The sequence below is a fragment of the Papilio xuthus genome, unplaced genomic scaffold (genome assembly GCF_000836235.2).
Source record: "Papilio xuthus unplaced genomic scaffold, Pxut_1.1 DF825783.1, whole genome shotgun sequence".
NCBI lineage: Eukaryota > Metazoa > Arthropoda > Insecta > Lepidoptera > Papilionidae > Papilio > Papilio xuthus.
In genome coordinates, this window is record NW_013532866.1 from 315,818 (window position 1) to 331,453 (window position 15,636).

General features: G+C 29.5%; 3 protein-coding genes across 4 annotated transcripts in view; 2 read left to right on the forward strand and 1 right to left on the reverse strand.

The window, feature by feature from the left end:
• The window catches only part of LOC106125774 (thyroid receptor-interacting protein 11), a 33,489-nt gene extending 29,304 nt beyond the window's left edge, over positions 1-4,185 (reverse strand). The window contains exon 1 of the mRNA XM_013323114.1: positions 3,862-4,185. Within this exon, the coding sequence (XP_013178568.1) occupies positions 3,862-4,032 (171 nt within the window). The 5' untranslated portion in view covers positions 4,033-4,185. The remainder of the gene's footprint in view (positions 1-3,861) is intronic.
• A 570-nt stretch (positions 4,186-4,755) lies between these two features.
• Positions 4,756-12,566, forward strand: LOC106125802 (zinc finger protein 432). 2 transcript variants are annotated; one of them, XM_013323165.1, is made up of 3 exons: positions 4,756-5,232; positions 5,810-6,571; positions 10,406-12,566. In XM_013323165.1, the coding sequence occupies exons 1-3, from the start codon at positions 4,954-4,956 to the stop codon at positions 11,924-11,926; spliced, it is 2,562 nt and encodes an 853-aa protein (XP_013178619.1). In that variant the 5' UTR covers positions 4,756-4,953; the 3' UTR covers positions 11,927-12,566. The 2 variants fall into 2 exon arrangements, with proteins under 2 accessions (XP_013178619.1, XP_013178618.1); XM_013323164.1 differs by lacking the exon at positions 10,406-12,566 and adding an exon at positions 7,094-9,030.
• Positions 12,567-13,465: 899 nt separating this feature from the next.
• LOC106125648 (zinc finger protein 667) lies at positions 13,466-14,786 on the forward strand. Its single transcript, XM_013322928.1, has 2 exons — positions 13,466-13,689; positions 13,782-14,786. Exons 1-2 carry the CDS (start codon positions 13,501-13,503, stop codon positions 14,784-14,786), a joined length of 1,194 nt encoding a protein of 397 aa, XP_013178382.1. The 5' UTR covers positions 13,466-13,500.
• The last annotated feature ends 850 nt before the right edge of the window (positions 14,787-15,636 follow it).

Here is a 15,636-nt window from a genome sequence, read left to right on the forward strand (position 1 = left end):
TAGTCATCTCTTTTTTATTCAAAGAGAATGACAGTGATAACTATAACATATTTCGTAAATGCGCAGTGGAAACATACGTTAATTTTCAACGAATCAATGCCCTTAGACGTATTTGGGCCAAACGCAAATTATAGGATGTCAGTTTTTTTAAATCTTTAGTTAGATTAGTTTAAGTTAGCGTTAGGTTAAAGGTTATTTTTGGTCTTATTTTGTCATTGTTAGTTATGCAAACAGATCGATTTGTGATAGAGATAAAAGATAATATACTAAATATACTATTCATACAGTCCCATGTAAATGTGTTGGAACATAATAACACAGGAAGTCGATGCAACGAAAATGATAAATTTGAAGTCACAAGTCAAACATGGCTGCCGAGGCCGCTACCGTACCAACGGCAAACTAGGTGCAACACTTTTAAACAATTTTCAAAGGACTTTTTGAAAAACAATAAAAAGAAAACAAAAGTCGATTCCTAAATAATTATTTTAAAGAAATGCATATTAACTCGAATAAATTAGTAATATTATGTAGTATTTAAGTATAATACGAAAAGGAAAATTGTTGCACCAACATATTTGGAGGTCCTTTAACAAAGTAAAATTGGATCGCGGGGGTAAGTATGAGTTAGGACTAATTAATTAACAATTTATTTAATCATCCCTCTTATTCGTGTTTATAAAAAGAGACATAACAATATGTTTTTGTGTTATCCAGAGAGCATAAAATAATCTTGTCCGGGAATTTAAAAAATCATGGCTTCCCTAACTGAGTAGTATGTATACATTCCCGGTGTGACCTATTGGTGTGCGCATTTAAATCGTTACATTCATTTGAAATTCAATAGCTCCCCACAATTATTCCTCACAAACGCGTCATTGCTCGTGTTTTTTACAACACATCACGCCCATAAACAAGAGAGCTAGGCAGAGATAACCGATTTGGCATCATAGCATTTCTTTACACTGTAAAAGAAACTAATTTGAAATGAAATTCATAATTAGCAAGTTTCTATTAACAAAAAACTCCGCACTAAAAGCTCAGCACTCGCTTTAGAGCGAGACAAACGTATGCGAAAACAATACTTTTGTCTCGCTCTGAACCGAGTCCGGATTATGCCTTAACTGTCGCCCGCGACTTCGTCCGCACGGCATTTAAAAATAAAACCTCTCTATGTTCTACATTTGTGCCAAATTTTATTAAGACCCCTGAGCCGTTTCGGAGATACCATCAAACAAACATCCATTAAGCCATCTAAACATTCGCATTTATAATATTATATATATAGTAAGATGAAATTAAATAACAATGTAAGAGACAGGTGTGCCATCACTATCTCTGCCTACGCCACTGGGTAAAAGGCGTAAGTTTTTCTTCATAATAATTCAATCACTTCGAAAACTATGACATGTCATTTCTGCAATTAATTTTTAGTATCTTTTTGTAGTTTCTTATTCTTGTCATAATTTGTCAACTTCGCGATCCCAAAAGAACATTTGAATAAATAACTGTAACCGTTTAACGGTCTTTGTCCCTAAACAGTCAAATTAGATTCCATACTATTAACACGAAAAAATACGTTAAATATGTATACAAAAAATGTCAGGTAGGTTAAAAAATGGGAGATAAAAAAACTGGCAGAAAATCAAAATTTACATTTTATTTAGAACAGATTATAATCACAGATTAAATATCGACTGTCAAATCTTTCCGTTTTGTTTTTGAAATGAAGTCAGTCGTATTTTTTTCGTTTTAATTTTATTATACAGTGACACCAATGTAAATGGAAACGATAATTTTCATTGTTTAAATACAAATACATTAATAACATTTTTAAAGTATTTGATGAGATACTCGATGAGATTTTCGTTAGCGTGTATTTCCACTGACACAAACATGTATGAAAACATAGACCATCTCTCTCATTTTCCTTTATAAAAACTTTGATAGTAATACATTTTAATAAATAAATAATATTTGGTATCGATGTTATGTCAATGGACACTTATAAATTTCTGTAATAAAATAATTCTAATTTCTATAAACTTATATATATATAAAATTCACCAATCCCAATGTTAGTAACCATACTCCAACAAAATGGTTGGTTACAATTTTTACAAAATTTTATATGAATATTCAGTAGGTCTGAGCATCAGTTACAATCTATTTCTTAATCCTGTACGGACGGAGTCGCGGGCGACAGCTAGTAACTTTATATAAGTATCATATGATTATGAACCCTTATTGGATCACTTTGTTGTCTGTCCGTTTGTCTGTCAAAACCATTTTTTTATTTTAATTATATGTTTTGCTGCAGTTCTCTGTCAAAAATTTTACCATGAACATAGCTGCTGAAATTACAACAAATTATTCCTTAAAAAAACTTTTAAAAAATTCATATAAAATTATTTTTATTTCAAAATTAAAAATATATTAGAATAAAAGATAATATGGTTTTAAAACTGTACTACTTTGTTTTGATAAATGATATATATTTCTATGCATTATTTATTTACTTGTCAGATTATTATACTCTTTACTCTTGTGGATGGAGAATGTGTGTAAGGCCTAAGTGTGTAGTGTGCACACACCTTTATCCCGGTACAGCCTGTAGGGTAGATATGATATCAGTATTTGCACAGTCTATCTTGATAACTCCAACATGCACCAAACAAGTTGTGCTTCAACGGTTTTATATTGGTAATATTTATTATTTTGAGGTTATTTTTAAATTGGAGCGCACTGACCCTATATCCATCTTTTTTTCTACTAAAAATAACTTAATTATACTTTGTCTTTCTTGATCTGAGTTTGAATTAACTTTATACTTATATAAATTTTTATATTGAATTTGTAAAATAAATTTGTTTCTAATACTAATATTGTAAATGTGAAAGTTTAGATCTATATCTAGAAAGTATCTCCAGAATATCTGAAGAGATCTCGCTGCCATTTGACATAAACATAGAACATAATAAGAAAGAACACATAGGCTACTAATTAAGTTTTTTTCGCAGGCGACAGGATGTTAATAATCTAGCTTATTTAATAGAGATTTTACGAATTACACTACAATTTTCTCAAATAAGTGTAGGTTAAAACATGATGTAATTGATGAAATTAATATAGTTTTAATAGTTTCATCTGTGGATGAATATACTCCCCCTTTAAAAAGTCCAATTAAATAAAAACTTTATACTTGTATTGAAAACTGGTCATAGTAAAACTTTAAAACCTACTATAATTGAAGTAACAAAAATAGAAAATTTTAAATTTGAATATAACGCCACCTGGTGAAAAATCAAAATAACAATTTTGTGAAATAATAAAATTTGACAATGGCTATGTATCTACAAACCCTTAATTCGATCCCTACCATGTACCTATATGTTTTTAGAATTTCGAAATTCATATGTATATTTCATATTATCTTTTGGTAAAGGAAAACCGTACACATAACTTGTACATATTTGTGAATAAATTTAAAGATTCATGTAACAAATGCACACAAGGCAAGCGTAGCTGACTATGGCCTGGTCACACCCAATTTAGAGTAGGTTAAATCGCCTTGGTGAGGATATACGCAGGGAAATATTTATAATATTGTAACAAAGTTCTCTGTTATGAATTGAACACCTTGTTATCAGTATATTCAGTTAATATCACTTCATATTTTAAAATGGTTTTTAAACAATTCTATAAGATATCTGATTGCTGCTAATAAATATCCTTTTAGCGGTCAGTTCAATGTTAAATCGTTTAATTAGAAATAGACAGTATACAAAAACATAACCTAAACAACAGCTGTCAAAGTGAATACATAGCTAATTATATAAATGTTGTTTTTCATCCACTGACCTCTAACTGCTGTGTATTACATTTATCTTCAAGTTCCTTGAACGAAGAGCTTATTCCAGTTTCTTCTGAATCAACATCGTCCCCTGCATTCTCGGATAACACTTCCGAAGCAAAATTTGTAATCTGTCCCTTCAAACTATTAAAACTTTGATTCAAATTCAGCCACGACATTTTGTACGAAGGACAGTATTGTTACATAAAACAGGAATTCAGAAGAATAGATTCACGAGAAAAATGTTATGATTGAAAGGATGTAAACAATAAATAAATAACATTTTTTTGCATTTGACAGGACTTGTCCAGTTGGCAAAACAAGTTGACGTTAGTTATTTTTTAAAGACGATTGTTCCGCTTCACTTCAAGGTTTCCCTCTTTTAATCAGTTCTTGAAAAAACTAAAGGCACGATATAGAACTTTATATTAAAGTTTCATAGAAGTTATATCCAATATTTATAACTTGAATTATTAATCCAATTTCATTGTAAAATTGCCTTCTCTTCTGAGTAAGATCAGCAAAAATTATTGGAGGTATACTCTGTTCTGGAAAGTTGAGAAAGTTTTGTTTTAAATGCGTTAAATACTAATTTTCCGAAACCTTCGTAATAGCAAAGTAAATAGTATCTGGAATAAAAGTAAAATAAAAGACATATTTTGGAGGATATGTTTTAAAGTAAAAAAAGAAATATGTATAAGAAAAACTAATGCTCAAATCATTGCTAGTCGAAAATTGCAATGTTTGACGAATTACTAAATCAAAGCTATTATTTGTAAATAATCAAGTGGCACGGTAATTATGAATATTTACGAAATTAAATAGGAAAATAGGTCATTGTGTTTTCCAACTAAACGCTTTATGCCGTCTGTGGATGTTGCGTCATGCTGGCGGCCGCCATGATGGCTGTCGAACAAGCACTGGTAGCCAAGTTTGACGTAGTGTCATCTTTACTTAATTTTCCCTTAATTTCTTGACAATTTAGAGATTATTGAAGGGTTTTTTGTTCAAAATAACTGTTAAATGTTGTGTACTATATTTATATAAACATCAAATATCAGTGACGGTTTAATTTATGATCTTAATTGAAAGCATAAAAAATGGAGCCAAAACTAACAAACACCGCGAGCCTAAAAACATATTCTCGCTCAAAATGTTGGAGAGTTTCTAATCCAAAGGATATTAAAAGTGAACCTTTGACGACAAAAGAAGCTGTGAAGTATTTGTTGCAAGGGTCATTGAAGAGAAGGGTCTGTCGGTTTTGCTTAAGTGCGACGACCTCTTTATCAGAATTAGATGAGATTTTGGAGGTGGCGAATTCCGGAACAATATTTCAAGTGACCATACGGGATATGGTAGTGAGCTTCTACCCATTTAAGGTTGTTTTCAATTTCGTACCCACATTTAATACTGATAGATATGATTTTTCAAATTACTAATACTATGAAATAAATTTCCTGTGGAAGAGGAAGTAAAATTCCTTATTTTTTAATATTTACATTAGAACTGTACAAGCCATTTTCTTAAGTAGGTCTAACATTTAAAAATAATAAAATCAAGCAATACAGCTTGAAATATGTCTATGGATGTTGTGTTAAAATTTAACTACTTTTTCTGTTGAAATTGTAACGGTTTTAAAACTTACATCATATATAAATGATGTTAAACTCTATTCTCACATTTATGTGTGTATTACAAATACTCAATATAATATTTAACTAAACTAGCTGTCGCCCTCAACTCCGGAATTAAAAACAAACTTAATATGTAGCCTATGTGTTCTTCCAGACTACATTCTACATCTATGCCAAATTTCAGCAAGATCCATGCAGCCTTTCCGGAGACACCTTTAAACAAACATTTAACCATCCATCCATCGAAACATTCACATTTATAAAATTAGTAAGATTGAGTACCCTCTCTTATATTAAATTAATAATTGTATTATCATTCCAGATATCGGATGACCCCAATTTCCCAAATAAAATCTGCGGCAAATGCCTAGATAAGACAATCAATTGTTACTTATTTACCCAGCAATGTGAAAGAACAGAACGGGCAATACGTAACTGCTTTATTGATATCAGTGAGAAATTCGATAAACTAGACCCAATTGAACGAGTGAAAAAGAGGGGACGACAGAAATTAAATCCCAACCACAATATAATTCATGTTGAACATAAAAATGTTATAAATTATGCAGATCCAATAATAAATATTGTGAATGCCGGCTCATCACTCATAACCAATAACAATGATGTTCAAATTAATGATTTAGAATGTCCACGGTGTTGGCAAGTGTTTACCAATGTAGAATCTCTTGTTAATCATGAGAAAATACATCCAAAATCAATGTGGTACAATTGTAAACTCTGCGGAAATTCTTTCGTAAAACATTCACATTACAAAAAGCATATGAAACAATTTCATGGTAAAGAAAGCTCCAAAATAAGTACAGACAAGCAACCATTTCGATGCAATGAATGTGGTACTGTTTGTGAAGAGTTAGATAATTATTTACAACATATTGAAAAGCACAAGTTTAAGAATGTATTAGAGCATTTAGTTGAGAAGAAAATGGATAGTTTATGCGGAGTTTGTTTAGACAAAGGAGATACTATGACAAGATTAAACGAAACTTTATCTTTGCACGGAGGATATCCAGAATTATCCGGAGAGATGACTGTGGCTACAGTTTTAACTGCAACAATACCAGAGGTATGTAAACCAATTATTTTTGACACATATCATCACACACAAATGGCATACATTGATTATTGTAGGGAAGCAACAAGGTCCAAAACAAAGACGGATCTTTGGTGACTTTCATAAAGACTGACAAAATCTTAGATTGTATATATTTTATAAAGCTACTTATGCATTGTTCGGTTCTGTGCTGCGCTTTCTATGAAATTGTCAATCTGTTCAACGATATGATTAATTTCTTGTATAAATGTTGACATTTAAGCCTTAAAAATTTAGGCTTATAATTCGGGAATATGTATTCCTTTATTGAATAATAAAATAATCCAAAAATGTTATTTTAAAATCATTAATTATGTAATTTTATACTGTCTATTATGCTAATAATGAAGAATTCCTCAACTAATTTAGATTTGTGGGTAGATTCATATCTTATACAAACATACCAAAAGTGTTGAAGTGTTTTCACTTTTATTGTTAAAATCTTGTCTCTTGTTTTTTGGAGATTGTTGCAGTGATTTTCTAATCCTTTTCTAGAAATCACACAAATATGATGAATTCCTCGTCTCCAAAGAAGCAAATCGAATAACGATTACCAAGAAAATTGCCAAAAACTCTATCATAGCTAACACTAAACATGATGAGATTAATAAAGTGACAAACACTGTTGATATAGTACCAATGAAATCAATTACTATTAATGATACTTTTAGTTTCTCAAATCCCATAATAATATCCGATAAAATTGTAAAAGAAATAGTCGAAAAAGATAGCTCAATCTTTGAGCAAGATAAATGTGTAGACATTACATCCCTACATATAGATATTGATAAGAAATATAATGATAGAGTTAGATTCCCATTTTCATTTTCTAATCCCATAAAAATATTGGACACCAGTCAAACTAATAATGGGGAACAAGAGACAAATATTACGCCATCCAATACAGTTAAACAAGCAGAATGCGTTGAAATAGAACCTAATAACATATCCACAAATCCCATTTTATGTATTACTTGTTCAATATTTAAAAAGGCCCAGTGTGAGAAATGTATTGGAAACACATCCACCAATAATGAAGGTATTAAAAAACCTAATGAAGAAAATCAAAGCTCACAAAAACCTTGCAAAATGTGCTGGATTTTTGGCAAAGTAGGCAAATGTAATTATTGTGAGAAACAAATTGATGATAAAACTAAACAAAATGAAGATATTGTTGACCAACAAGAACCCGAAAGGGCCAATATTCAACCTGAGAAGACCATCACAATTTCAAATAAAGCTATTGAAAATGAAAATATACCGAAACAACAAAATATTGAACCTGAGAAAATTAACCCAATGCAGAAGGTAAATACTGATCCTATAAAAGACAGCCCAACAAGGAAGAGAAAAATTGAACTTGAGGAAATCGTCACACAGGAAAATATCGAACGTGAAAATGTCATCCCAAGTAAACAATATGTTGAACCTGAGAAAGTTATCCTAACCCCAAAGATAAATCTTGAACCTGAAGGAATCACAACTAGAAAGAGAAAAATTGAAGCTAATGAAGTCCCAAATCAAAAAGTAAATACTGAAGACCTCATTACAAGTAGGAAGAGAAAAATTGACCCTGAAATTGAAGTTCCTATTGTAAAGAAATCAAAATGGCAATGTGAAATCTGTTTGACTAATAATGATAACAGAGAAAGATGCTTTTGTTGTGGCGAGAAAAGGTTACAAGATTCAACGAATTTTTGTTTCAATTTTAGGAAAGTCGATTATTCACCTAAACGTAATAAGAATAACCAAGATGCTGTCAAAAATAACGACCATAGTGTTACAATTAATAATGAAGAAAATGAAAAAACTGAACAAGTTACTATTAAAGAGGATAAACAAGAAGAGAATAAAGTTGAAGAAATAAACGTATCGATACCAAATATTTCTATACCAAATACCGAAGTAGCAGCTAATGTTATAAAAGAAGACACAAATCAAACTAAAATACAAAACGTAGCGAAAGAAGAGGAAATGGAAGTAAATTTTGACGAAGGCAATGATGCAAAAATTGTCGGAAATGTCATCAAATTTGACGGAAATGTTGCTAAATTTGGGAATATCAGTGGCAACTTTGGAAAAATCGACAATACGATTGGCAAAACACCAGTCATGCCTAATGTTAATTTTAATTTCGGTACATGTTCAACTTTCACGCCGTCAATGCAAAGTTACACTCCACTTGTAATGCCCAGTTTCGGTCCACTAACAACAATGTCGCCGTCACAGTTTTCGTCGCTTAGTTTTAATATCGGCACACAAGATAATAAGCCAAGAAAGATATTAAAGAACATGAGACATAGAAGACAATTGAGAAAATAGACATTTTATTTAACTACCTATTTGTTTTATGACTACCCACTTTATCGATTGTAATCGGAATAATGATGCTATTTTTTTAAAATACGAAAGTTAATGAGATTATTTTGTTTTGACTGATTTTATTTATTTTTCTCAATGAATTATTGACTTAGAGATATATCTTTTCATAGTTTAGGTACCTTTTAGTATTGTAATACATCTTTCTTCTAAATGTAAGAATATTCGATATCGATGCTTATTTATTTATTATTAAGCAAAGATTTTGCAGATAATTACAGTTCTTAGTATTATTAGATTGCTTAAAAATATTATATTGCAAAGTGTATTTGTGTTTGGCTTATATTGTAAGATTTCATTATTTATCTTGTATAAAGAAACGTAATTATTCCATAAAATGTAAGTTAATTCATCTAAAAACAAGAATATGTAAAATTTATATAATCTATTTTATAATACTACATTAATATTGAATACTTTCACTTACCGATGATTTCCGAGACCAAAGTCTTTGTATGACATACCTCATTATCACTGTCATTATCTTTGATAAAATACAGATAAGAATATGTTTTAAACGGGGATTTTGGTCTCAGAAACCTCCGGTAATGTTTGTTCAACTCTCGGGCACGTTCATAGTCATCAAATGTTTGCGCGATCGTACACGTGCGTAACGTAATTTTTCGAAACCCGGCGATTTCAGCCACCAGTCGCTCTCAATCTATTCAAAGATTCTAAGAAAAATCGTTGCAATTTTCCATAGCAACCGCGCCCCGAGTTAAATATGAACAAGCACTTAGCCTTAATTCGTACGGGCGTTTTTTAACCCCGCGTTAAAACTCAGCGTTGGCGTTTCTCGAGCATTAGACGTTTTAAATTTACTCTTGTTCCGTTCACCTAGTGCTTAAAATGCACTGTGTGAAAAAAGCGGCGCGATTTTAAAGGCCCTGCCGTAACAGATACATGGAAATGCATTTGTACTTTTTGAACGCTTAATTAACGCGCGATACAAAAACACCCGTTAGAATAAAGGCATATAGTCAATTTTTAGTGTTTTTTTCACTGACTTATTTGCTAAGTATTTCGTGATTTTTGATCTCATTAGATGTTAAGAAAATATTAACTTCATATTTATTTAATAGATGCCTTTTTTTGGTCAGTTAATTTTGTGTAAAACACTGCTTTCTTTAGTGATTGTGTAATTCAGTGTTTAGATGTCAATAAATAATAAAACATATTGTATTGTTTTATTTAGTAAACTGGAGAAAAATGTTATTTACCCCGTTATAGTAAAAAGTAAAAACTTTGGGAAAATATGATAAAATGTCCTCGCTATTTTTTTGTTAGATCTAGCTATGTGAACAAATCTTGGATTCCAAAATGTTAGTAAATATTCTTTATACCATATCGATGTGCTTTTTGGTGTAAGCGCTTTTATCGCTTTTTATATATTTATTTTAAAAAAAGTTTTTTTTATTTTTGTTGCAGATGAATACAGTACATAACTACACTGGGACAAAAATATGCGAAAAATGCTTTAATCATGCATTAACATCATATATATTTATAAGTAAGATTAGATATATTAGAAATAGATTGAATACATGTATTAGTCTTATGTTAGACAATTTAAATAGAATAGATAAACCAGAAAACAATGTTATGGTAGAAATATCAATGCAAACAATACTTCCGATAACAGAAAAGAAATCTTTAGATGATGAATATATGGATGATGATGTCGACGAATCACAATTGAAGATCGAAGTATTGGAAGATGAATTTAGAATAGAATCGGAAAGTTCTGAAGAAAGTTTAAAATCTGAAAATACTGATGATGAAGAAATTGGAACTGTGTTATTTGATGATTTGAAGAAAATGCTTTATCCTGTCAATAAGGAAAGGAATGATAAAATAGATGGAATCAAAAAGGAGGAAACTGAGAAAATAGTAAATGGATATCAGGATAATGAAGTCCTTTCTCCAACAGATAGTGATGTAGAAAAATCAATAATAAGCGACTCAGAAAAATCGCCAGAAAGTGACATAGAAATATCTCCAAAAGCAAATGACATAGAAAAAACACTTGATAAATCTCCAAGTGACATAGAAAAATCAATAAATGACGATTTTTCAATACTAGATAACGTAAAACCACCTGTAAATGACATTTGCAGTGAATTCCTAACATTTAAAAAGAAACCAAAACCTAAAAGAAAGTACCGAAGACCGTATTTCACGTGTCCTTACTGTAGTAAACATTTCATCTCGGATTATTTCCTCAAAAATCATGTTTTGAAACATATAAATACGAAAATTAATTGCAGTGTTTGTTGTATGCCAGTTAAATCTAAATTCCATCTATTTGAACATATGAAAATGATTCATTTACCTCATCAAAAGGAATATAATATTTGCGATACATGTGGAAGAAGTTTTACTGACATCAAAAAGTTTTTATTACATAAAAAGACACATATGACTAAAGTATGTCCATTATGTGATAAGTTGTTCAGATCTCAGAATACTTTCGATAGTCATTTCCAAAGACATGCTGGCAAATTCAATGTACGTAAGATTTCTAGGTCCCAAACGTGCAGTTTTTGCGAGAAAGAATTCACAAACGAAAATGAACTTTCACTGCATGTTAATAAATCCCATTTGCAAATTAAACCTTACAGTTGCGATATGTGCGAGAAAAAGTTTTATACCGAGCAAAATTTGACTAGTCACAAGAAGTTACATGGCTTCAGATCTAAAGAGACTTGTGAATTTTGTAGTAAAATATTCAAATGTAGAAGAGATTTGGTCGCTCATGTTAGGAAACATATTGGTATCAAACCTCATCATTGTCAAATATGTAGAGAATCTTTTTACTCGGAAACGAGTCAACAAAACCATATGAAGGTGGTGCACGGTGGTAAATATTGTTGTCGACTCTGCAAGTCAGTGTTTAATAGGAAAGTGGATGTTAAAACTCATGTTAATGTGGCCCATAATGCTATGTAGCAGTATGGGGTACTAAAATAGTAATTGGTGCTATAACTGTGGATGAAGTAAAAAGGTTTTATGACTATTGTGGAGTGGTGGAAACAAAGATAGTGAAGTGGTCATCAGGTTTGTATGGAAATAGGGATCATGCTATTAGTGTTTCAAGGGTATGGATGAAGAATGGACATATGTTCAACTTTGAGTAACATTAAATCTGTGCGCAGCTCAATCCAAAGCATAATAAATACATATAATATAATTTTATTTATTATATAAACATAGATTTATAACCTAAAGATACCTAATCCAAAGCACAAAAATGAGGTTAAAATATTTATCCGCACTTTAGGCTTTAACCTTTTGTTAGGATAGATTTCCAAGTGTTGTCATCTACAAATTTTGAAAATCGACTCTCATTTAGACGTTAATCTTGTATGACTCAATCTATAGGTTTTATATCTATGTATATTATGTTTAGTTTTACATATGAATATGTTAAATTTTCATGAAAATTATTTATCATTGTGTCAAGTTATTCATGACATCTTCATTTATACATAGTATTTTTATGTTTATCTATATCTTTGATTTTTTTTATTCTTTCGTCTTGGAAATGTACATTTTTAGGTTAGTTACAATAACACTATGGTAGATAATTGTAAAACATTTTTTCTATTATAATGAAGTTTAATATATTATCAGAGTTGCTATATATTAAAATAAATTAAAAAAATATATGACGATATGAAATGTTATATTTCTCGTATATAAAATATGTATTGAGTTTTTGGTGGTCTTATACGTACCCTATTGGTTAAGACATTTATTATTAAAATTTCTGAATATGAATTTATATTAACATTGATGTTAAAAGGAACTTGACCCATTAATCCAAAAATAATTTTGCTTGATATAGCTATTAAAAGCTTGTGAAAAAAAAACTGAGTTAATGAGGCCTTAAAATTAAGCAATATGATTTAATTATTTTTTTTTCTATTTGAGGGTAGTTGAAGATTTACCATTAAATTTAGACAATTTGTTTGAATTTTGCAACTCTTGTAAAGTTATCTTTACGAAGTATCTTTCAGGAATTAAATATTTTTGTATATCATTTTACATAAATTTATTTTTAAATATAGTTTATACTGCGAGTGCTTAGATAATTATGGTTACGTTAAATATTAGAGAAATGCAATGTAGTTATAGATTTTAATATTAAGTAAATAGTTAGTTTTATTTTTTAATTTCAAATATAATGCTTAAAACAGACTTGTTTATTTATTCAACCTTAATATCCTCATATATTACTTTTAATTTAGATAAAACAAAACCAATAGCGGAAGTGCGTGGTCCGTTTTGAATTCTCCTCTCATCCTTGATGGTCGTGATCTTTTCTGTTTTGTTATTTGGTGATTAAAAGTTTAAAATAAACAATTGTTGGCCAAAAGAAGAAAATCTACCATAAACTACCACTGATAAAATATTTTTTAATATGGCAGCATTGATTGTGGAATAACCAACTGTCACTGTCATTGATGTTATTAAGGTTATGTTTTTAATTTTCTTCTTACGTTGTTAACTTGTACTAAGAAATGTTAGACACAAAAAATATTTTAGATATTATTTTAAATTCTAATCGACGCAATGTAGTTTGCTTCCTTTGCTTAAAAAGCCGAAGCAACAGACTTTTAAGTATATATACAGAATTTGATGTTTTTGGTGATTGCTTCAATTTAAAAATATCTTTAGCCGAAATAATGAAACAATTATCTCCGTCCCATGTAAGTATATTCCGGCAATAATGCCAGGTTGTTATTAAAAAGAGCTTATTGATCTTTTCAACTACAATCTTTAAATTTATATTTTTTTTCAGGAAATTTTGTTCGGCCAAGCTTGTACAGAATGTACAAATCTGTTATTAAAAATCTTTCTTAAATTATACAAATACAAAAATAATATGAAAATACTCGATTCTTTTATTAAAAATCTTGACAGACAAGTGCAAGATATAAATACAGAAAGCATTAACAAGATATTCATAAGTATGAACCAACCTGAACATAAAATCATAGAAGAGAAATCTAAACCATCAATAAATAAGTCTAAAAAGATTTTTAATTGTATTAAATGTGATATAAAATTTATCTCAAATGATTTACTTCAAGAACATAAGAATAGCTTCCACAAAAAAAGTGAAGCTACAATTTGTGATGTCTGTGGTCAAAAATTAAAATCTCCTACCTCTCTAAAAGCTCATATTAACTGCCATAAAGTAAAAGAGTGTCCTTACTGTTTTAAAACATTAAAATGCCATTCACACTATAACATACATATAAAAAGACATACATCAAATGTTAAAAGAAAGCGTAATAAACTATACTACACCTGCAGTAATTGTAATTATCAATCTTTAAATAAAAAAACTTTAGAAGCTCATATCAACAGAATACATTTACATATTAGGCCTTATGTCTGTGAAACTTGTGACAAAGGATTTTATAAAAATAGTCACTTGACAGAACATGTCAAAATCCATTTACAGATTAAAAATAAAACATGTGAAGTCTGCGGTGAACATTTTGTTAATGAAAAGACATTGATTGAACACCAAAGACTCCATTCTGATGATAAACCATATGAGTGTAATATATGTATGAAGAGGTTTGTTACATCCGGAAGAAGATCTGACCATATCAAAAGAAGTCATATGGAGAAAACTGAATCTTGTATATTCTGTGACAAAAAGTACAGTCTGAGGAAAGAATTAAATAGACATATTAAGAAATCTCATAATGAAATTCCACTAAATATTGACAATAACTTTGATATAAATATATCAAATTATAAATTTGATGACTCAATTTTACCAATCAGTTAATAAATTGTTTTATGTAAAAATAAGTTTTTTGTTTTTTCTCTTTGTGTAAACGCACCCTTATTGAATTAGAAATGTCAAGAGTAGTTTTTTCTTATTTATCGCCTTTTAAATTCTCTATGTTCAAAATAAAAAAGACAAGGCTGTATGGCTTAGTTCCTTTGCCTGCTCTTTCGAGTGAATAATAAAAACAACAACATATCGCCTTTTAAAAAGTTAACAGTATCTTAATATTTGTACCTGTTTTAATCCTTCGAAACACTTTTAAGAACATATTCTGATTATATCTAAAATGGAAATAAAACTAAATATTTAAAAGTTGAATAATTTTATTACAAAATAAGGTACAAAAGGAGGTTTCACAGGATTCACAAACACATAGAAATGTCTAGAGTAAAAATGAGTATTTTTATAAATCAAGAGGCATAGGAAAAAAAAAGAAAAATATGGATCTATGTTTCATATATTCATTGTCTTCCTTATTTAATATTGTTCATTAATCTTATTTCATGGATGTTAACTATGGAATAAAATGAATAATTTTTTTAAAATAAATTATGGAGTTTTAGGTTATAAATAATAGTATTCATATGTTTGAAATTACAAAACCTATCTATGTCTACCCTACTTTAAATCGGTACACTATTTCATGATAAATATTTTATAATACAACATGTATTAGAAACAGAGTAATATTTCATAAAAAAAACTTATAAATTCGTTATAAAATAAATTTATGACATGTACCATAAATATTTTAATTTACATCATTATGGTAACTTTATTGGTAACTTAATTTAAATGTTGCCATTATCTAGTAGAAAAATAATTTGATTTTTAAAATTATTTTAGA

Coding starts and splice junctions, on each gene's coding strand:
- LOC106125802 (XM_013323164.1), top strand. CDS start 4,954: ATGGAGCCAAAACTAACAAACACCGCGAGCCTAAAAACATATTCTCGC. Junction 5,233..5,809: donor TGAGCTTCTACCCATTTAAG/GTTGTTTTCAAT, acceptor TTATCATTCCAG/ATATCGGATGACCCCAATTT. Junction 6,572..7,093: donor TAACTGCAACAATACCAGAG/GTATGTAAACCA, acceptor ATCCTTTTCTAG/AAATCACACAAATATGATGA.
- LOC106125648 (XM_013322928.1), top strand. CDS start 13,501: ATGTTAGACACAAAAAATATTTTAGATATTATTTTAAATTCTAATCGA. Junction 13,690..13,781: donor AACAATTATCTCCGTCCCAT/GTAAGTATATTC, acceptor ATTTTTTTTCAG/GAAATTTTGTTCGGCCAAGC.